The 21,513-nt window shown below is 40.3% G+C and overlaps 1 protein-coding gene across 2 annotated transcripts in view; it reads right to left on the reverse strand.

The window, feature by feature from the left end:
• ap3b1a (adaptor related protein complex 3 subunit beta 1a) overlaps nucleotides 1-21,513 on the reverse strand; it is a 141,895-nt gene that overhangs the window by 100,290 nt on the left and 20,092 nt on the right. For both annotated transcript variants that reach the window (XM_080420082.1, XM_080420083.1), the window contains exons 2-6: nucleotides 15,402-15,477; nucleotides 14,480-14,554; nucleotides 8,967-9,062; nucleotides 8,037-8,197; nucleotides 6,847-6,913 (exon numbers count right to left, since the gene is read on the reverse strand). In XM_080420082.1, the coding sequence (XP_080276208.1) occupies nucleotides 6,847-6,913; nucleotides 8,037-8,197; nucleotides 8,967-9,062; nucleotides 14,480-14,554; nucleotides 15,402-15,477 (475 nt within the window). The remainder of the gene's footprint in view (nucleotides 1-6,846; nucleotides 6,914-8,036; nucleotides 8,198-8,966; nucleotides 9,063-14,479; nucleotides 14,555-15,401; nucleotides 15,478-21,513) is intronic.

Below are 21,513 nucleotides of genomic sequence, written 5' to 3' on the forward strand. Positions count from 1 at the left end.
TTCATTCCATGGAAAATCTAGTTGGCAAATAACGTATTATAATTCATGCTTACAGGGAATGAATTAAATTAAACGCCAAATATGCTTAAATATTTATGCTCTATTATTTATTCAATCCAAGAGTTGTCTGACTGAAATAGTTCTACTGTAAAATACTAAGCCAAGTGATCAGTGTTTTTTTTTTGGAAGATTTTGCCATCGCCATTTGCTCCTGTGTCTGTGAGCAGCTAATCTCACCAATACCAATTGTATCCAATCAGGAGAGAGAACTCCCACAGGATACAGATTGAACACATAGAATCGGAAGTGATGACACAAAGAAATTAGCAGAGAAAATGGGGGAAAAAAAGTGTCCTCCTGCAATGCATTGTGAGCTTTTAGATCTGATCGTTTAGGTGCATGACACCAGCGCCAAACCAAGTACAAAATGAGTCATTAGAATACGGTATCCTTTCCAGAGTGCGTGAATGTTACTTTGTGCTATTTGTGTCTCATCGTTGCCCTGTGTTCCCCTCCCTCGGTGTGTGTGTGTGTGTGTGTGTGTGTGTGTGTGTGTGTGTGTGTGTGTGTGTGTGTGTGTGTGTGTGTGTGTCATGTAGACCATGTGCATTCTTCTCCACCAACTTCCCCCATTAGACACGGCCTCGAAGGTAAAACTACACAATGTGCACACGGTCACAAACACACACACACATACACACACACACACACACACAAGGTAAACTACATGGGCCATCAACAAAGCTGACACCCTGCAGCATATTATCTGGGCGGCGTTGACAAGTCGGTAATGGAAAAATCACACTAAGCAAATGGTTCCTCTAATAACAATAAATTTCCTATAAAATTATGAAGGGCCCAAAGCGTTTCCTTGCATCTATTTTGCCATGAATTCTAATTAGAGTTTCCCGTGGTGGCGGAGGCAGAGTGCTGGCTCATCACGCCACACGAGACGCGCCGAGCGCCGCGCTTTGATTGATGGCCCGGGGCTGGGTGGAGCCTATCCTCACTGTAAGGCAGAAACCTTGTATCTCAATTTCTTTGTAAATGTATGCCCTACTTCTTCGTACAACAGTGCCACGTAAAAGTAGGGAAAATAGACGTTTTACATGCTCACCTGGTGCCGTGATGAGACACGTTGTGAGCTTGTAGATTGGCTATCTTTACTATTAGCAAAAAAAGTGTGTGTGTGGGTTTTATAAATATTGAACCAATGAAAAGTATTAACAAGAACTTGTGACTAAATAATCTGGGAACCCATTGGGTAAAAAAAAAAGTAAGTTTACTTTTTTCCCCTTTGTTTTAGCTTCTGAGGGCACCACCTCATTTTATTTGTGTAGAAACAGGAACTATGTTTGGCTCCTCCCCTTTCTTAGTCCACTTCCTGCCAGGTGCTTCTGTGTTTATTCCTACTAACAACAACACTACATGTTTAGGGCAGTGGTGCCGACAGATTCTTGAGAGATTAGTGACTAAATAATAACTACACTTGGATCCATTGGAACACAGCTTCTCCCCCCCCCCCCTATTTCCTGGAAAGTAACAGTTTTGGACATACAAGGTTTCCACCCGACAGCAATACTATCCTCCCTCTCTCTCTCTCGCTCTCTCTCTCTCTCTTAACCCATTATGACTGGAACGAGAAAGTATCTGTGTGTCATTTCAGATTTCGCTGGCTATTCAAAAATAGAAGATCTACAAGCTCATAGCACAGCACTGAGTGCCACGCTACGATCTTGTACATCTGCAATGTTTTTTTAAATCGTGAAAATGTGTGCAAATCTTTAAATATGTATTTTTTAAAGCAAACATTTTTTAACTAAAATCTTTGCTTGTGGGGATTCTACAAATGTCTTCTAAATCCAAATTATGATTTTTTTATTTTTTTAAACGTATGTTGCTCTACATCAGTGGTTCTCAAACTTTTTCATGTCAAGGACCCCCAAATTTATGTTTTGGCCACGGACCCTCTTGAACTATTTTGTTCCAGGGACCCCCCCCCCCCCCCCCAGAAGCAAAGATTTGAGTTCAAAAATATATTTCCCAAAAAATATATATTCTAAGATTTGCACCAATTTTCACGATAAAAATAAAACCGCAGATCTACAAGCTCATAGCACGGCACTCTGTGCCGCACTATGAGCTTGTAGATCTGCTATTTTTGAATAGCCAAAGAAATCTAAAATGACACAGATGCGTTCCCGGATTGAATGGGTTAAATTAATGGGCGTGTCACTTGGCCCCTAATCATACGTGCCCCTCCCCCCTCTTCTCATTTCAGTTTTGCGGTCGGTGCAGAGAGGGAGGATGCGGATCGAGGGGATCGATCATTTATCTTGTAATGGCGGGATAATAGATCCATCACGGTAAAAAAAACAGCTGCAGCCGTCTCCTCTTTAAACACTGCTGCGGCCCGGAATCAAACCCTCCATGTGTCACAAACCGTTTAAGTAAAAGGGACACTTTGGTTCTGCAAAGGACAATGGCACGTAGTACGTTAACTTAATTACCAAATGTTTCCATGTTCTGCAGTGACATCAACTAGGACTGGGCAATTAACTGAAAATGTATTGAAACCGATATTTAGAACCAATGACCTACTTAAACCAAATAATCGAGAAGTATATCAACAAATGGACTTTGATTTTTTTTGGCAATTAGTCTGATTAACCACTGTATATGTTGTTGTACAATGGTGGTGTTCAAAAATAGTGAAAATAGCGATCTACAAGCATTGCAACTAAACGTGTTGTGAGCTTTTAAATAGTCTATTCTCAAGATTGTTTTTTCTTTTTTTAATAATCGTTCATTAATCCTAAACGAGGTGAGAATTAAAATTATAAATTTGATATGATGATAAATGGCTCAATATCTGATTGAGGTCATTAAGTTATTTTAGTTGAATTTCTTCCCAATTTTCTTTTACATTTTCCAACATTTTCAAAAAATAGCCTGTTTGGTGGCAAACTTGCATGTCAACCTGTTGGTTGGCTGGTTTTGATATTTAGATTTAAATGTTCCGTGACCAAAAATAAAGATGTTTAGACAGATGCTAGTTTCCTCGTTTACCTGGTATCCTATAGTTTAAAATGAACAGGATAGTTCAGAAGTAATTAGAAACATGTTGTTTAGACAGATGCTAGGTTCATCGTTTACCTGGTATCTTATGTGGCTATTTACTGTGTTGTTTGTTGACAAGAGTTCATGTTTATTCTCATTTCACACTTCACTCTGGATAAGAGCGTCAGCTAAAAGCATAAATTGTAAAGGTTACATGATCCATAAATAGAAGATTTTTGATCATTTAAATAGCAAATCTTGCTAGGCGACACGTTGTGAGCTCGTAGATCGGCTATGTGTTGCTATTTTTGCACATCACCATTGTACAACAATGTATAACAGGGTTATGTTGTTAATCAGACTAATCGGTTTAGTCGATTGTTTAAAAAAATCTATTCCGATTATCCGATATCATAGCTGATGCTATAATATCCTCTCTGTATGATGATAATGTCCTCTGTATGTGATGAAAATGTCCTCTGCATGTGATGAAAATGTCCTCTGTGTGATGATAATGTCCTCTGTGTGTGATGATAATGTCCTCAGTGTGTGATGATAATGTGATGATAATGTCCTCTGTGTGATGATAATGTCCTCTGTGTGTGATGATTATGTCCTCTGTGTGTGATGATAATGTCCTCTGTGTGATGATAATGTCCTCTGTGTGTGATGATAATGTGATGATAATGTCCTGTGTGTGATAATAATGTCCTCAGTGTGTGATGATAATGTCCTCTGTATGTGATGATAATGTCCTCTGTGTGTGATGATAATGTCCTCTTTGTGTGATGATAATGTCCTATCTGTGTGATGATAAAGTCCTCTCTGTGATGATAAAGTCCTCTCTGTGATGATAAAGTCCGCTACCATAAGGTGTCATGTTATGGGGCAGGTTATAACTACAAAATGATGTCATCAAGAAGTTATTATGGGTGGTCTCAGAATCTTCAGTGGTCACCCCAGCACACCTAGATGTTTTGACAGTAAGAACCAACCTTCGGAACCAGAGGAAGGTGGTGTCAACCCATAATGCCCATAAGAACTTTGTTCTGATATCTTATGGTAGCATGTAGCCTCTAAGGGAGCGCTCGGATGACAGCTGGGACCGCATGCGAGTCTGTGTTTACTATGCCTGAACCTAACCGTAAAGGTACTATAGTATAATTTGATGACCGGCAGTGGCTCCGGTAGGAGACACAAAGTGTCAACTTTGTGTCTCCTACCGGAGCCACTGCCGGTCATCAAATTATTGGCTTAGGAATGCGACAAAAACTAAAAATCTCCATGAATTCAAGTCTCCATGGGGTGTGCAATCGATAGGAAAAAAAGTCATTTTGGGGGTGAACTATCCCTTTAACCTCACAGAAACTGTGCCTAAACATAGCCTTAATCTCACAAGAACCCTCCCGTGAAAATGCTTCTTCTTTGAACCTGTGGTCTAAGGATCAGCAAACTATTGTCTTATACACTACGGCAACAACTCCGATACATTTCTGAAAGTGTGACCATAATGTCCTCTCTCTGTGTGACAATAATGTGTGTGTCCCATTCTCAGAGTATGATAATGTCCATCAGCCCTCATAGAGTGACCATAATGTCCTCTCTCTCTCTGTCCCCAACGTCTCATAGTGTGATAATGTCCCCTCTCTCTGTCCCCAACGTCTCATAGTGTGATAATGTCCCCCAGCCCTCTATAGTGTTAGCTCCAGTAAAGCGTAGTCATTTGTCTTCGTTAGCACCGGGGGCTAAATATGTTCTGCATCTGGTAGCGGGGTCCTTCTCCCCCCCCACCCCCTCTTGGCCTGGGTTCTGTGTGCATAATGAGAGCTTAACGCTGTGAATACATAAAACTACAAAACAAACCCGACATTATGTCCTCTGCATTCTATAGACAAGCTTGACATTCAAAACACTTTGCATGCCATTTATTTTGACCTCTTTCAAATTAACGGCGTGCCTCACGCTAAAGCTTTGCATTGCGCGTGTGACTGACTTAAAAGACAGTCTGAGAATCCTCCGGTTTCATTTACGGTTCATTTCGTCGCTGTCGCGTGGAAACCTTGTATGTCCAAAACTGCTACTTTTCAAGATAAAAAAAAAAAAAAGAACCTGTGTTCCAATGGATCTGATGCAGTTATGATTTAGTCACAAGCTCTTGTTATTGCTTGTCATTGGTTAACCCATTAAAACCGGGAACGCATCTGTGTAACTACTTTAACCATTATGTTATACTTTTAAAAAATATTCAAAAATAGCAGATATACAGGCACAGAGTGCCGCACATTTTTTTTTTTATCGTGAAAATGTGTGCAAATCTGAAATCTTTTAAAGCAAACATTTTCAACTCAAATCTTTGCTTCTTGGGGGTCCCTGGAACAACATATTTTTAGATGGGGGTCCTTGACATGCAAACCACCAAACATAAGTTTGTTCAAAAAACTGGATTTAGACATTTGTAGAATAAAAAAATATATATTCAAAGATTTGCACACATTTTTCATGATTTAAAAAATAAATCAGATCTACAAGCTCATAGCACGGCACTCTGTGTCGTGCTATGAGCTTGTATATCTGCTATTTTTGAATAGCCAAAGTATAAGATAATGGTTCGAATCTAAAATGACAGATGCTTTCCCGGTTTTAATGGGTTAAATATTTATAAAACCCACAATTTCGTGGAGGCCATGAAGGCCATGGCCGCCGTTGCCCCTCATTTTGGCCTCATGCCCTTAGAAAAATGAAACAGGCCACAGTGGCCTTGATGCCCTGTCCACACTGACAGTGTGCCAGCTGATTTCACCGTTTTCTCCTTTGCTTCTTTCCTGTCACAGTGTCTTGCTTAGATTTTGAATTCTGAAAGAGATAGCTGTATTTATTTATTTTGCTGATTGTTATACTATATTTAACCCATTAAGACCTGAGGCCGATTCTACAAATGTGAGCAGGCCTGGTGTTTCGGGCATCAACTCGCGAGTTGAAAAACAGTAGAAACTAGCTAAATAACTTTTTTTTTTCCAAAATCAGTAGTTCACACACTTTCAATATTTTTAAAAAATGTTCAAGAATAGCAGATGTACAAGCTCCCAGCGCGGCACAAAGTGACGTAAGCTTGTATATATGCCGTTTTTGAATGGCCAACGCAAAAATCTGAAATGACAGATGCTTTTGCCGTTTTAATGGGTTAAAATGAAATGATCCTTAACATGTAATTTCAATTCATAAACTCATTGTTTTTATCTCACATTTTCGGCTATGTTTGCTTTCTTGTGTGTGACACTGTAGCATGAAGTCATTTACAAAAAAACTAAATATAAAAAGTTAAAACATGGAGATACAAGGTTTCTGCCCGACAGCGACGATTTTCATAAACAGAGTGCTTATTTGGCCTTTGAGGAGATGAGGCTGACAGCGGCATCAGTGTGAAAAGGCTTGTAAATGGACTGTTAACACGGAGCATGTGAATGGAGTGTGGGTTTAAGTGGCTGTTAACAAACCATGGCATTACTGGATAAACGGAGCCACAGAGAGCAGGGCAATGACTAGCATTTGACTGGGGCGCCATCCAGTGGCCAGAATCCTCAACAGGATTCCGGTTGTTTTTACATCACAGGACAAAATCTAATTCAAAATATGTAAACAAGAAACTTCAAAGACATTTTCAAACACAGCAGATCAACACGCTACAAGCTTGTAGATCGGCTAGTTTAATTGCCCGCCGTACAATGACGTATATAGGGCTTTAGTGGTTAATAATAGTTTATGGTTGTGTTATTGTGTTGTACTTACAGTGCTTTTGTCTTTCAGCAGTTTCTCAATCACTTCAATCAGCTGTTCTTTCTGATCAGGATCCAAGCTGAACATAAAAGGAGTGAGAATTATTTCCAATGTAATAATACAAAAATTGATAGGCTTACTAATTACATTTTGATCACTTCCCCCGCCCGTCAAACCCAAAGGTAAAAGCAGCCATCTAAACGTATGGCTGTCACTTGATGTTGGGTGGCCCAAAATGTTGCAACAATGAATGACAACATATCTGATGGCCGCAACAAGGCCTTTAACAAACGTTAAGACCAATTAGAAATCACATTCATACCATCAATTTGAACAAACTCATACTGTTGAGCTTCCACTTGAGTTACGGATATTTTTTTTAAATAAAAACGATAAATTTTTAGCTGCAATTATCATTGTCTGTCAGTGCACCGATATGCACAGCGAGTCTTAAGTCGATTGGTCCCATCTATGGGCATATCGGTCAGATCGGGGGTTCTGGACAACCGGATCTCCGTATATGCCTATATATGGACAACCGCCTACGGTTCTGGACAACCGCCTACCTGACCGACTCCACACCAGGCACCGCACTGCCCTCGGCGACACGCGCACCGAGGTTGACTCAATTCCTCTGATAAATAGTGAAAATAGCTGATCTACAAGCTCACAACGCCACGCATTGCGAGGCGTTGTGAGCTTGCAGATCGGATATTTTCAAAATGTTTGCCTCTTTCTTAGGTAATATTTGACAATTTGGACAATGTTTGTTGGTTACTTTGACGTAGTAATGGTGTTATTATTAGTTTATTTTTATTGTAGAGGTATTATTATACTTAAAAGTTATTAACCCATTTAGACCCGAGGCCGATTCTAAAAACGCCTTCTACATCCTGACCTAAGTTTACTGAAAAACTTCAAATATGTATTCAAAAATTACAAAAAATGATGTTGCTATATACTGTACATAGTAACAGGAACCCCAAAAGGGGTTCCCGTCTTGAAAAGTGTAGTTACAAATAGGGGTTCCCGCCCAAAACGGGTTAAATTGTAACTTTAGAAATGTGCAGATACCCTGTATACACTTATGTGGTTATGTTTACTGTTGAGTGACAAAACAATGTTGGACATTAAGCTAATCATCTGGGGACCCCACAAACTCATTTGGGGACCCCCAGTTCGGGAACCATTGCTGTAGACACCTGTAGAGTTTCTGGATGGCGTGGGCAGAGGTCTTGCGTACGTATGGGGACATGTCGGTGGCAGCCTCCTTAATGGCCAGCATCATGATGGGGACGATGATGGGGACTCGGATACTGGACAGAACCCTCAGAGCGCTGGCCCGGATCAGCTGGTTAGGGTCCTGACGGAGAAGATCACAATCCATTAATAAAAAAAGAAAAGAAAAATAATCAACTTTAATTTTTCAACTTATTTGGGGTTGTCATTTTCTTTTTTTAAACGCGTACTGTGTCATTTTGTATTGTTTCAGCTATAACCATTATTTCATACTTTGGGCTATTGAAAAATAGCAGATATACAAGCTCACCGAGTGCCACGATACAAGCTTGTAGATCTGCAATTTTTTTGAAAAATCGTGAAAACTTTTGCAAATCTTTGAATATATATATATACACACACACACACACACACACACACACACACACACACACACACACACCGGTATATCTTTTTTAAAGCGAACATTTAAACTCAAATGTTTGCTTCTGGGGGATTCTACAAATGTCTTCTAAATCCTATCAATTCTCTATTTTAGTTTTTTTTACTTATGTTGCTATATCAGTGTTCTCAAACTTTTTCATGTCAAGGACCACCACAAATGATATGTATTTGGCCACAGAACCCCCATCTCAAAATATTTTGTTCCAGAGACCCCCAGAAGCAAAGATTTGAGTAAAAAAATTATATATTCACAGATTTGCAGACATCTTCACGTTTTTTTCTTAACAAATAGCATATCTACAAGCTCATAGCGAGGCACTCGGTGCAATGCTATGAGCTTGCATACCTGCTATTTTTGAATAGCCAAAGAAATCTTAAAATGACACAGATGCATTCCTGGATTGAATGGGTAATGCAGAAGCGGAAAAATAACATGTGTGGCGAGGTACCTTTAGGGCTCTCTGGAAGGTGCTGATGGACAGCAGAGCCAGGTCCTGCTGCTCCTCTGCGTATCTCACCAGGTACACATACACCAGCTTCTTCAACTGAAACAACACAATACACATGCATTTAAATACCAGCCTCTTCAACTGCAACAATACATACCGTTGTTGTTGGGCAGAAACCTCGTCTTCATATTTCAACGTGTTGCGTTTTCTTTTCCCGTAAATTAACGCCCTACTTGATCACACTACGGCATGAAAGCTCAAAACTATTTTCGAGCTTGTCAAACAGCTACTTTTGCCGTTTTTGAATTTGAATCGCGAAAATCTATTGGACATATAAGGTTTCCACCCGACAGAGGCGATGCAATACACACCAGGTACATATAGACCATCTTATTCAACTGAAACACCACCAAAGCAGAGTCATTTTGAATAGCGTGTGTACAATATCACACATACATTTACATTTATATATATACACATTTACATTTAAATGCCTGCTTCTACCAACTGCAAGAACAAAACACCACATGCCATTTACAATTTAGGCATTTAGCAGACGGTCTTATCCTGAGCAACTTAACAATAAGTAAGGTAAATAATCACATACATAGAATGCAGAGAGACAGTGTAGTGCCTCAAGAAACCACCACGAACGTAGCATCAGTCTAAACAATATACTATCAAAATAACAATCTGTACATTGAAACTATAGGATACCAGGTAAACATCTGTTTAACACATTGAGTGCCAAACACGAGAATTCTCGTGTTTGCAAAAACACCCGTCGAGTGCCATAAACGAGAATTCTCATGTTTGCAAGTTTTATTTTATTTTCTTTCCCGCAAGGGGCGTTCTAACGCAACTTAGGATAGGTCCCTGTAAAATGGAATGGACGGTTGTGACAAGGGCCCAAAAAATGTATTTTCCGTCCTCTCCAATGATAGGAATCTGGAGAAAAAGCTCCATATCTCCACACCTTTTTACCGTGGTGAAAACAAGCCATTTTTGACGTGCGATCACTCTGCAATGGGCGGATCGCGTTAGAAATATTATTGTTCCAGTCGTTAGTCGCTCACGCACCCTTTGTATACATCCGCGTCCTCGTGGAGGCTTCTACAGCTCTAAACATATCAGCGTAAACGGTAAGAACAGTGGCACTGGATGTGCCCCGTTTAAAAAAAACTCTGGCACTTGATGTGTTAAATAACATAACATTAGTTAAGAATAACATGCTTAACACATTCACTGCTTGAATTATTTCAGATTTTTGGCAGTTTTATGCCAGAGATTTTTCATTGAAAAGAAAAGTACTCAGGAGCCGAGATACAGAATTTTTAAATTTTAAGTTAACAAGGAAGTGGATAGGAGTCTAGATCTTCGAAAAATCATATCTCCTTGGTCTTTGGGTCAAAAAAAGAAGAAAAAAAGAAAAAAAGAGTTAACTCGATCTAGGCAATCAAGTGATGGATTTGAAAAACGAGTTAATTCGATCTAGATTCTAGGCAATCAATGTGTTAACATAGTGGTCAAGAAAACAAACCTATGTAAGAAAAACATGAGAACGAGTAACCAAGATATGTCTGCATGGTAGCCATGTCTTGGTCAGTCGCAAGCATCAATCCAGAGAAAGGGTGGCAGGAAGGGGTACAGGGGCTAGGGGGTGAGGACGAGTCTCTGAATCTTCAGATTACGGCAACAAATGTATTCCAAAATTCCACAGTTTGGGAGCCAGAAGGGAGAGGAGTCTGGCACGCGTGAAACGTTGTCCATGGTGTTTTAGGGAAGGGAAAAGAGTCTAGGACGTTTAGAGTGTTGTCCAGGGAGTTTTAGAGAAGGGAGAAGAGTCTAGGACATGTGGAGCGTTGTCCAGGGAGTTTTAGAGAAGGGAGAAGAGTCTAGAACATGTGGAGCGTTGTCCAGGGAGTTTTAGAGAAGGGAGAAGAGTCTAAGACATGTGGAGCGTTGTCCAGGGAGTTTTAGGGAAGGGAGAAGAGTCTAGGACATCTTTTCTAGTATCAATATGTTGGATTCATGTTAAAGTGTATCAGACCTTTAAGCACATAAACCCTCAATACTTAGTAAACTTGACCGTTGGCTCTGTACTTGGTATGCTCTTTTTCCCTCTCGATGCCAAAAAATAGCAGATCCACAAGCTATTTACACACGCCTCGAAGCTGTGTTCGAAGACCTGCGTTTTTTGGCTAATGTTCCCCTCAGAATAGAGATTCTAGGGTTCATGTGGTTAAAGAAAAAAAAAATCACAAAGATTTGGAGGACCCCCTGTAGTAACTCTGAGGACCCCCTGATGAAAACCCATGGTCCATATGAACTAGGGCTGGTAACTTTCCTCAGAAATGATTTTCAAATATTGGTCTAAAAAATTGGCAGAATATATTTGATTATTAGTATTATTTAAAAAAAAAAAAAAAAAAATATATATATATATATATATATATATATATATATATATATATATATATATCGTCAACGCCCTGCCTCCGCTTTCCACCCATCTTAGATCTTCAGGACAGTTCGTCCGTGAAGGGGAGAAGCTACCTAAGTCCCGCACACCAAAACCAGAGGCCGGACAGCTGGGCGCAGCACGAGACTGGAGGCTCCTGGTTGACCTGGAGCAGAGACTCTGCTTCCCAGCGGAGATTGCCACGACCAACCTCAGGCCAGATCTTGTGCTTTGGTCCTCTTCAATTCGAAGCGTCTACATCATAGAGCTCACAGTGCCCTGGGAAGATAATGTGGCCGAGGCCTATGAGCGCAAGAGGCTTCGGTATGCCGAGCTGGCAGCGGATGCTGAACAACGGGGTTGGAAGGCCAGAGTTCTTCCCGTAGAAGTGGGCTGTAGAGGCTTCGTGGGCAGGTCAGCCACCAGTCTCCTCAAGGACATGGGAATCCGAGGCCAGGCCCAACGTCAAGCCATCAAAGCCCTGTCCAGTGCTGCTGAAAGAGCAAGCCAGTGGCTCTGGATCAGGAGGAGAGACAACAGCTGGGCTCCGAAATGACACCTACGTCTAAGACGACATCAAGAGGAGTGAGGTATAGAAGGGGGTAAGGCAGAGGGGGGCACACCTGGGACGCCAGGTGTTGCTGTTGAACCCTCTGGAGGTGTTGTGGGCCTAGTCAATGAAACACCCAAGATGGAGGGCGCCCACCTGACGACCCCAATGAAACCCTTAGCCCCTTCCACCCAACCCTGTGATGACTTTATCATCCCCACCCAGGTTTCTCAAGGTATAAACAAGGATTGTAACACCTAGTCCCATTCAGGTATGCGGTCAGGCGCAAGCTTGGCTCAGGGAGGACGACGTCCCTTGCACTTTGGATAATAACACCATATCCTGTGTTTGTAAAACTATATATATATATATATATATATATATATATATATATATATATATATATATATATATATATATATATATATATATATATATATATATATATATATATTCTTTTTTAATTTGAATATTAATTTTCATATTCGAATAGACATTCGAAATTTGAATATTAATTTACCAGCCCGAATATGAACACAATTGGTTGTGTTGGGTGGACACTGTACGTACTCCTACAGGCTGGGGGGGGGAGCATGTCAGTGGGGAATGATGAGTGGGAGGAGTAGGACGGAGGCGTTATGTCAACCCTCTCTGACACAAGACATTTTGGTGCTGATCGGTCGTACCAGAGTAACCATGGTAATCACCTGTAAACACACTGTTCAATCACGAGTGGAATTAACCACTTCCTCACTTTCCTATTTTGGGCATGTCATTATAGGAGAAAGACTATTTCAACATGTTTCTAAAAAAGCCAATCTACAAGTTCATTACAACACAGTGCGTCACACACCATTATGACAGAAGACAGATATTATGAAATAAAATATGTGAGAATCATACACAATGCTCTAATTACAACACATCAATGGAGGTCTGTATCTGTGAGAGACAGACAGACAGACAGACAGAGAAAGACAGACAGACAGACAGACAGACAGACAGACAGACAGACAGACAGACAGACAGACAAGCTGAGGTGGAAAAATGGAGAAATAACTGGTGAGAAAAGCCATTTTTAGAGCAAGATGTAGGTAATGGGAGTTGGTGTGTGTATGTGTGTATGTGTGTGTGCGAGCGTCAGGCACAGAGAGACAGAACAGATTGATTGGAAGGTGAGCCAGCCTCAGCATGGGGTGTGTCAGGTCAGGTGGGAGAGTCCAGACGTGACTGCAGTGTTTCCTCTGTTCATTACGTCCTCCCAGCTGCTCCCACAAGAACACAAGCCTACACTAGGCTGGCGCGTCACGTCGCTCACAACCAAAACAGCTGATCTGAAAGCTCACAACGCGTAGTGCTGCCACACATTGGGAGGTTGTAGATTGGCTATTCCTAGTCAGCAACACAGGCGTGTAACTAAAGCCGGGTATACACACTACACAAGTTCAGTGCGATTTTAGCCTGATCTTGCCAACCCGACAAAACACCTGCTGCGTTCAGGTGAACGTCGGGTGCGCACGGCCACAGTTTTAACACGTCGTAGAATTTCTTTTTTTTCTTTATTATTAATTATTTTCTCGTCTAGTGTGACAACTCCTACGACCCTTTAATTGCGTTGATCAATTATATCAGTGGTTTTCAAACTTTTTCATGTCAAGGACCCCCAAAAATTATATGTATTTGGCTGCGGACCCCCATTTCAAAATGTTTAGTTTCAGGGACCCCCAGAAGCAAAGATTTGAGTTACAAATGTTTGCTTTAAAAAAATATATATTCAAAGATTTGCAAAAATGTTCACGTATTTTCAGGGAGTCTACTGTATGTGAGACCTGAATTGTTTGATCACTTATATGCAATGTCTTTTGCCATTTCTGGGATACAGCTGAATGTCAAAATGCACACACTGAGTTATAACGCACAGGGTTCATCAATTCATTCCGGTGAGACAGTTATTTGTATTTTCTGCTCCGCTGCGGTCCGGAGATTCTATTTGTCTGTTGGATTAAATGACTAGGACTAGGCTATTTGGACTTTTTAATACCTTATCCATGTGGATCTCGTTTGGATTGACTTCATTATTCCGAGACACACACACACACACAGCGTCTGTTTTGTTTTGTGCTCCACTTAATTTCGACGCTTCATTTTGGTGGGTAGAGTGGGCGGGCGCCAAAACATTGTGGGCACTATAGGGGGGATCTGGGCACCTCAGAAGAGTGCCCACCCTTCCTGTGTTGTTGTCTTCTTTCCTGACTCACTCCTGTCTGTGTTGGGTAGCTACAGAGAGGGTAAACAAAACAAAAAAATCTGCTGGCCCTGGCATCAGACTTATGTGTGTGCTTCTATTACTCTATGATATGCGCTTCCCCGTTCCCATAAAGAACGTCATAAAGAACAGCAAACGAAAATTGATCGGCAGCATACTTGTAGAGTGGCCAGTTTCAACATTGTGTACATTTCTATTTCCATAGCAGGTTATTTTACATAGGTGACATACTGTACCTCAATGTTCTTGCTCGCCACATTCTTCACAACAGCTGGAAACAATTCTGATGAATTCTTCCCTTTGGCGATAAGCTGTAAATAACAATAAAAAGAAATGAGTGAATATTTTGTGTCTGGGAGCGCTGTACGTCAGCTCGACCAACGAAAGCGTCTTACTCCCAACTTGTCAGAGGCTGTCAGACGTTCAGAAACTAACATAACTAACGTACCACAGACTCAAGAGAGATTCAATCCACTGGTGAATACCGCTGCGCGACCATTGATTAAGACCTGAACCCGATTCTGTTTTCTGAAAAACGTATACTATATCAGTGGTGCTCAAAGCAAAGAAGCAAAGATTTGAGTTAAAAATGTTCGCTTTAAAATATATATATATATATTCATAGCGTGCCATGAAGTGATGCGCTATGAGCTTGTAGATCTGCTATTTTTGAATAGCCAAAGTATAAAATGGTTTAAGTGGTCAAAATTATTGTATTGCAATATTAATTACCCTTGGACCCAAGACCCCACTTTGAGAACCAATGTGCTATATAATATAGCTAAGACCTAAAATGACACAAAGCTTTTTTATGGGTTTATAAATGAAAAACAGCGGATCCTTAGGGGCTTGCAGGGCTCTACTAGGGAACTACTACCGATTATCGGGAGGGCCGTTCCGGACCCCAAATATCCCAGATAATGTTATCGTGTGAGCGAGGCTGAAGACAAACTGTTACTTTACTTACCCCAACAATCACATTGCATATCAATATCAGTAATAATATTATTATTTAATATGATTTACTAACCCCAATCACGTTACATATCAGTATTAATAATGAGATTGTCATTTAAAATGATTTACTTATGCCAACAATCACATTACATGTCAGTATTAATAATCATATGATTATTTATTTAATTATTATTGACTCACCCCAACAATCCTCTTCATGGCCTCCAGTTTGAGTGACTCCTTGTTACTCTCCAGCATCTGTTTAAGGTCATCATTCCTGGGGACAAAAAACATGTCACACTTATTTTTATATTTCTATATTTTTATGATATTTTATTTAATCTGTTTCAGGACATCGTTCCTGGGGACAGAAAACATCAGTCACGCTGTGTCTGAGTGTCAAAGATGGTCATATTTTCAGTGGTGAATTTGTTAATAAGTTTAACTTAAATCTTTGCTTTTGGGGGTCCCTGGACAACAACATACATAGAATCGGCCTCAGGTCTTAATGTGTTTAACTAATTGCGGACAATTTAGCTGTGAAGAAGAGTTTCAGCCGCAGATCATCGCTGTCACAGCAGTGGAATTATCCCAGTAAGTCGTTTCAATGCGTTTATTTCATGGCTCAGTTTGATGCTTTGCTATACAGCGACATTAAAAAGAAGACCAGTGTGCAAGCTAATTTAGAACTATTTGTCTGTGCCTATAATGCCATGCCTAAAATAGGGAGGCCAAATTGAAAGTGGTTATGAAAAGTATTAACAAGAGCATGTGACTAAATAATAAATAAATAATAACTACATTGGATCCATTGGAACACAGGTTATTATTTTTTTTACATTTTCTGAAAAGGGAAAGTTTCGGATTCGGACGTACAAGGTTTCCACGGGACAGAAGCGAATAACAATATCATTGCTGTCGAGCAGAAACCTCTTATCTCCATATTTTAAGTTGCGTTTTTTCGGAAATGAATGCCCTACTTGATCATACTACAGCGTCACACAAAAGCATCAAAAGTAGCAGATCTACAAGCTCAAAATTTGAGCTTGTCGATCTGCTACTTTTGATATATTTGCATTTTAATACCGAAAAGTAACAGTTTCCACCCGAGAGAGACGATGTGTTACTACTATAGATAATAGATTAACCATGCAAATGCACAAGTAGTAAAATAAGTTTACAGCATTCAATCCTTTACAACAAACTATTCAGGACAGCAGAGAACAGCCTAAGCATCATAACACAACAATAACATCACAGCAACTCGATGACACAAACAGGACGCACACGTATGGCTGTATATGATGTTAATGTTTCTAAAATAACAAGTAGACACCTGCATAATCGTTGCTGTCGGGCAAAACCTCTTATCTCCATTATTTAAAACATTTTCAGTAAATTAATGCCCTACTTTATTTAAAGTTGTACAATGCAGATTCACAAATAACGATTTTTAGCAACCTCTGCTGGTCACTACCGTCACTGCATACAATTTCCGTAGTCCTCGATTACCCAGAATTCCATTTGTTTTCACCGGAAGCCGGAAGCGTTTCAAAAAGCGATCTTTTAATTGTTTTATACTATCTGCGGATCGTTTCTCTTAGCCAGTGGAGCATTAGTTACCATGAGCTGTGCTTTCTTTTTCTGTTCTTTTTCGATCTTCCAATCCTACATTCTCTTAAAATCAGCGTGAGGTTCCTTTTTGTTATTAGCGCGGTAGTTCCTGGCCAAACAGGAAACCGTTGCGGTAGTTCCGTTTTCTGGCCAGATGACGTCATTTTCCCGGGAAAGTCCCCCCCGACAGCGTTCAATACAAAATATATAAATAAAAGGCTTCCGGGGGTGAAATTCATGGAGTGGGTGTTGTGAAACTTTTGCCACTCACAAAAGATATACAATTTAACTTTAGTTTTGTTGAAAACGTTACCTAGTATTACTTTAACTAAAGTGTAGGGCTGTGATAATCGTATCGATACAGAGGCTGCCATATCGATACGGCAGGAAATGCTGTGTGACGCGGCTTTAAAAAAAGAAAAACATCAGCTATGGTGTGTTTGTCTGAGACTCAGACATTAGTTACAGTAAAAAAAAAATTTGAACACATTGAGTGCCATAAACGGTCCCAACCGTTTTTGGCCCTTTTTTTTTAGAATATATTTTTCCCACGTGGGGCGCTCTAACGAAACTTTGGGATCATCCAAGGAGTCTCTGAGAAGGAGAGGCCGGATGTCGATCCATGTCAAAAATTCTTCCGGTCGACCGCTCCAATGTTAACTCCTTGACTAAAAGCTTAATATCTCCATTTCTTTTTAACGTGGTGGAAGTGAGCCGTTTTCGATCGGCGATCACTCTGCAATGGAGGATCGCGTTGTGACTAAATAATAACTAAATTGGAAAAAAAAATATATATTTTTTTCCTGTTACATTTCCTGAAAAGTAACAGTTTTCGACATAAGAGGTTTCCACCCGACTGCGACAATATGATGGTAACATTCTAAATATAATCTCTTTCCCTTTGCTCTCACTCCCCCCTCCTCTCATTCTCTCTCTTCTCACCAAATACTACAAAACAATGGTGAGCGCACAAAAAAAGTAAATGTACCCACTTCTTTACGTGTGATGTGACTAATAAAACTGATTCTGATTCTACCGCCTCCAACACACAGAGCTAACAGTGTAGGCCTACCAGCTCCAACACATAAACAGAGCTAACAGTGTATGCCTTCCAGCTCCAACACAGAGTTAACTGGGTAGGCCTACCAGCTCACAGACAAAGCTAACAGTTAGGCCTAACAGCTCCAACACATAAACAGAGCTAACAGTGTAGGCCTACCAGCTCCAACACATAAACAGAGCTAACAGTTAGGCCTACCAGCTCCAACACACAGTCTAAAACAGCACTTCATTCATTCTAACAGGCAGACAATGAACCAGGTCAACGATGTCAAAACAGAAAAACTAAATTAAACACAGAACATAGGTCTAGTGTTCCTTCAGACTCAGCAAAAGTTTCCCAACTGAGGGAAACAGAGTGATGGAAAGACACGAGCAAGGATTTGCTAACGTAAAGAAAAGGAGAACATTTAAGAGCTTTTTTTAATTACGTTAATTATTATAATAATGAATGAAGGTTAACAATTATCTAATGCAATCAAAATCTCCATCAGCTACTAATGTACCTAGCTGATGAATCTATGATAACATTGTGACAAACTAAATTTAACGCAATTTCAATCAATTCAAATATGTGACATTTCCATTGAAAACGTTAATAGAAGTGGGATTTACAACAATAGCTGACACAACACCTTTCTATGTTTGTTTCTACTGTTAAGAGTTTTCATATGAAAAGACATATAGTGCAGCGGCTAAAAGCAATATTTTGGGAGAATCGTTCACTTGGTGATACAAGCGTGAAACTTGGTACAGATCATCTTTAGAGGTCATTTATCGATTTTTTTAATCGAGCCACTTGAAAATCAAAGATGGCGGCCATTTTTCAAGATGGCCGACATCTTAGTGGGCAGTTAAGTGATATGATGGTTTATTTGGTGATACAAGCATGAAAATTGGCATGAGCAGTCTCTGTGGGTCACTTGACAATAGGCCACCCACAGCTACTTGAAATTTCAAGATGGCGGCCATTTTTCAAGATGGCCAACACTTTAGTGGAGCAATTAAGTTATATAATGGTTTATTTGGTGATACAAGCATTAAATTTGGCATGAGCAGTCTCTAAGGGTTGCTTGACAAGAAAACACTCCCAGCCACTTTACATTTCTATTTTCAAGATGGCCGCCCCCTGGATCCTCAAAAGATACATTTTCTCATAGAAATTTATGTTTTTTTTTCATTAAGGACGATTATACGATTATTATTATTATGCTAAAGAACAACTTTTAACACATCACAATACAGTTGTGTTGATTTGTTGATCATAGATAGATTAGATAAGAGTGAATATCTGCACTACCAGGGCACACTGGTGATATATCACTGCTGTTAAACTCAGAGTGGGGTTCAATGTCAGCTAATTGAAAGTTGGTATCCCAAATGCTGTCTAATTTACCCCAAAACAGTTAGATAGCCGCACCTGAATTGACAGGTTGTGCCAGCACGGGAGAGCCGAGCCAAGGTTAATGGGGTTTTAGTTAACCGGATGGTGTACAGATCGCTCAGGATTTAAATGGCATTGGATGAACGATCGAACTAAGTGTAGGGTTAAGGCACGAACTTAGTTGTATCCCATACATCAAAGTGCTTGGTAAAAGGTGGTAAAAGGATAAACCCTCGGCCTCTGCCTATGCTGCAGACATGGCAGAAGCCATCATAACAGTTGTGAAAACTAACTGGGACAGATGTTTAATTTGTCAGCAGGTCACCAAGGAAAAACTCATTCAGCCGAGTTTATTCAACAGAGAGCACGATCGTACTGGTTATGATACCATTGCAAGAAATGTTCCATTATTTCATAAGATCAATGCTCTGCCTATCTTACTTAGTCCAACCCGACTAGATGAAGGTGATGGCATAGAAAGCACATCGACAAGAAACAGAGCAAAATATAATTCAAGCTGTAAACTTAGGTTCAACAACACAGAGCTGGAAAGGGCCCAAAAGAGAGCATCTACATCTGCTGAAGACACTGAAGATACCAAAGATATCCATGTCAAGAGGCCAAGAAGATCTAATGTATGACCGGTCCAGCGATGTCACAACTGTGAACGAGGCCAGGCTTGATCTCTTTGCCAGAAAGCAAAGACAATATGACTTGATCCCACCAACTCAAGCAGCACTCAAAGAGCATGCCAAACATGCTTCTTATGAGGCTGGATACGTGTGGGGACAGGCATTGAAGCGACATCCACAAATGCCGAGCCCATCTGACTGGGGATGGGTGGAACAGGACGAGAAGTGGAAAGTCTTCTGGACTCCACTTCCACCTATTGCGGAGAGTTGTTGGGAGTTGACCAAATGTGGGTGCTCCAAGGCATGTACTGGAAGGTGTAACTGCTTCAGATATGGACTCAGTTTCACATGCCTATGTAGTTGCCCCTGCTAGAACCTATTTGCATGTTTATTTTGCCAGAGTTATTCCCTGTTGTCCTCTGTGTTTTCAAGTGGAGGCCTATGGCTCGGCTTCCCCTCGTCACATCGACGCATCATGTTTTACTTTTTATCTAGTCTATTACTGTGTAATTTTCAGTTGTTACTTTGTAACATTGCTTCCACTGCCTTCCACTGCCATATCTAACAGTGAAGCACATTTTCAGTTTAGTTCCTTAGTATCGTTTGTCATGGTTCCGTGGCTATTGCCATTCAGTATTAGCCATTACTCATAATTTTGGAGCACTGTCCGTTCAGCACCACAACTGTGCTTATCAGCACCACAACTGTGCTAATTTATTCATCTTATTTTTTGTTTCCCCACCCCTTAGTATTTATTTGACACATGTAATGGCTGTTAGTGTAAAAAAAACAATATATATATATATATATATATATATATATATATATATATATATATATATATCCTCCCTTGTGACTGTTACCTTGTCGTGGTAAGGGAGCTTGTTTAGGCCTACCTCAGTGAACCCTGAGAGCTATGCCGGTGGGAGGCAACTCTTGACAGGTCTTACCAAACTGGACAGGTCGTGGGCGAGGAGTCAGACAAAACACAGTCAAACAACCTCTCTTGACAGAGCTTTTTGAGGAACCCAATACATTTCTATGAGAAAAGGTATCATTTAAAGATTGACATCTTGAAATTTCAAGTGGCTGTGGGCGGTTTCTTGTCAAATGACCTTTTGAGACGGCTCATGGCAATTTTCATGCTTGTATCACCAACTAAATGATTTCTTAAGCTTAACTAGTCCACTAAGTAAGTAAGTAAGTAAGTACATTTTATTTATATAGCACCTCTCACAGAGAGAACTCACAAAGTGCTTAACATACATTGAATAAAAACAAAAACAAGCAAAAAAACATTAAAAGCTGTACAATTCATGTGCATCAACAACATAGACAAAGAGGTTATAATGAGACAGCAAATGCTTGTGCGAAAAGTAGAGTTTTAAGTTTCTTTTTAAAAATATCCACAGATGGTACCTCTCTTAAGATTTGAGGAAGGGTGTTCCAGAGTCTCGCTGCAACCGCTTGGAAAGCTCTGTCGCCTTTGGTTTTTAAAAAAGTTTTTGGAATCTTTATGAGCCCCTGGTCAGCTGACCTTAGGGCCCTTGTGGGCTCATAGGGCGGGACTAGGTCGGTTAAATATTTCGGAGCCTGACCGTTCCGAGCTCTGTAGGTTAAAACC

The sequence above is a fragment of the Gymnoscopelus braueri genome, assembly GCF_963280865.1.
Source record: "Gymnoscopelus braueri genome assembly, chromosome: 22".
Classification (NCBI taxonomy): Eukaryota; Metazoa; Chordata; class Actinopteri; order Myctophiformes; family Myctophidae; genus Gymnoscopelus; species Gymnoscopelus braueri.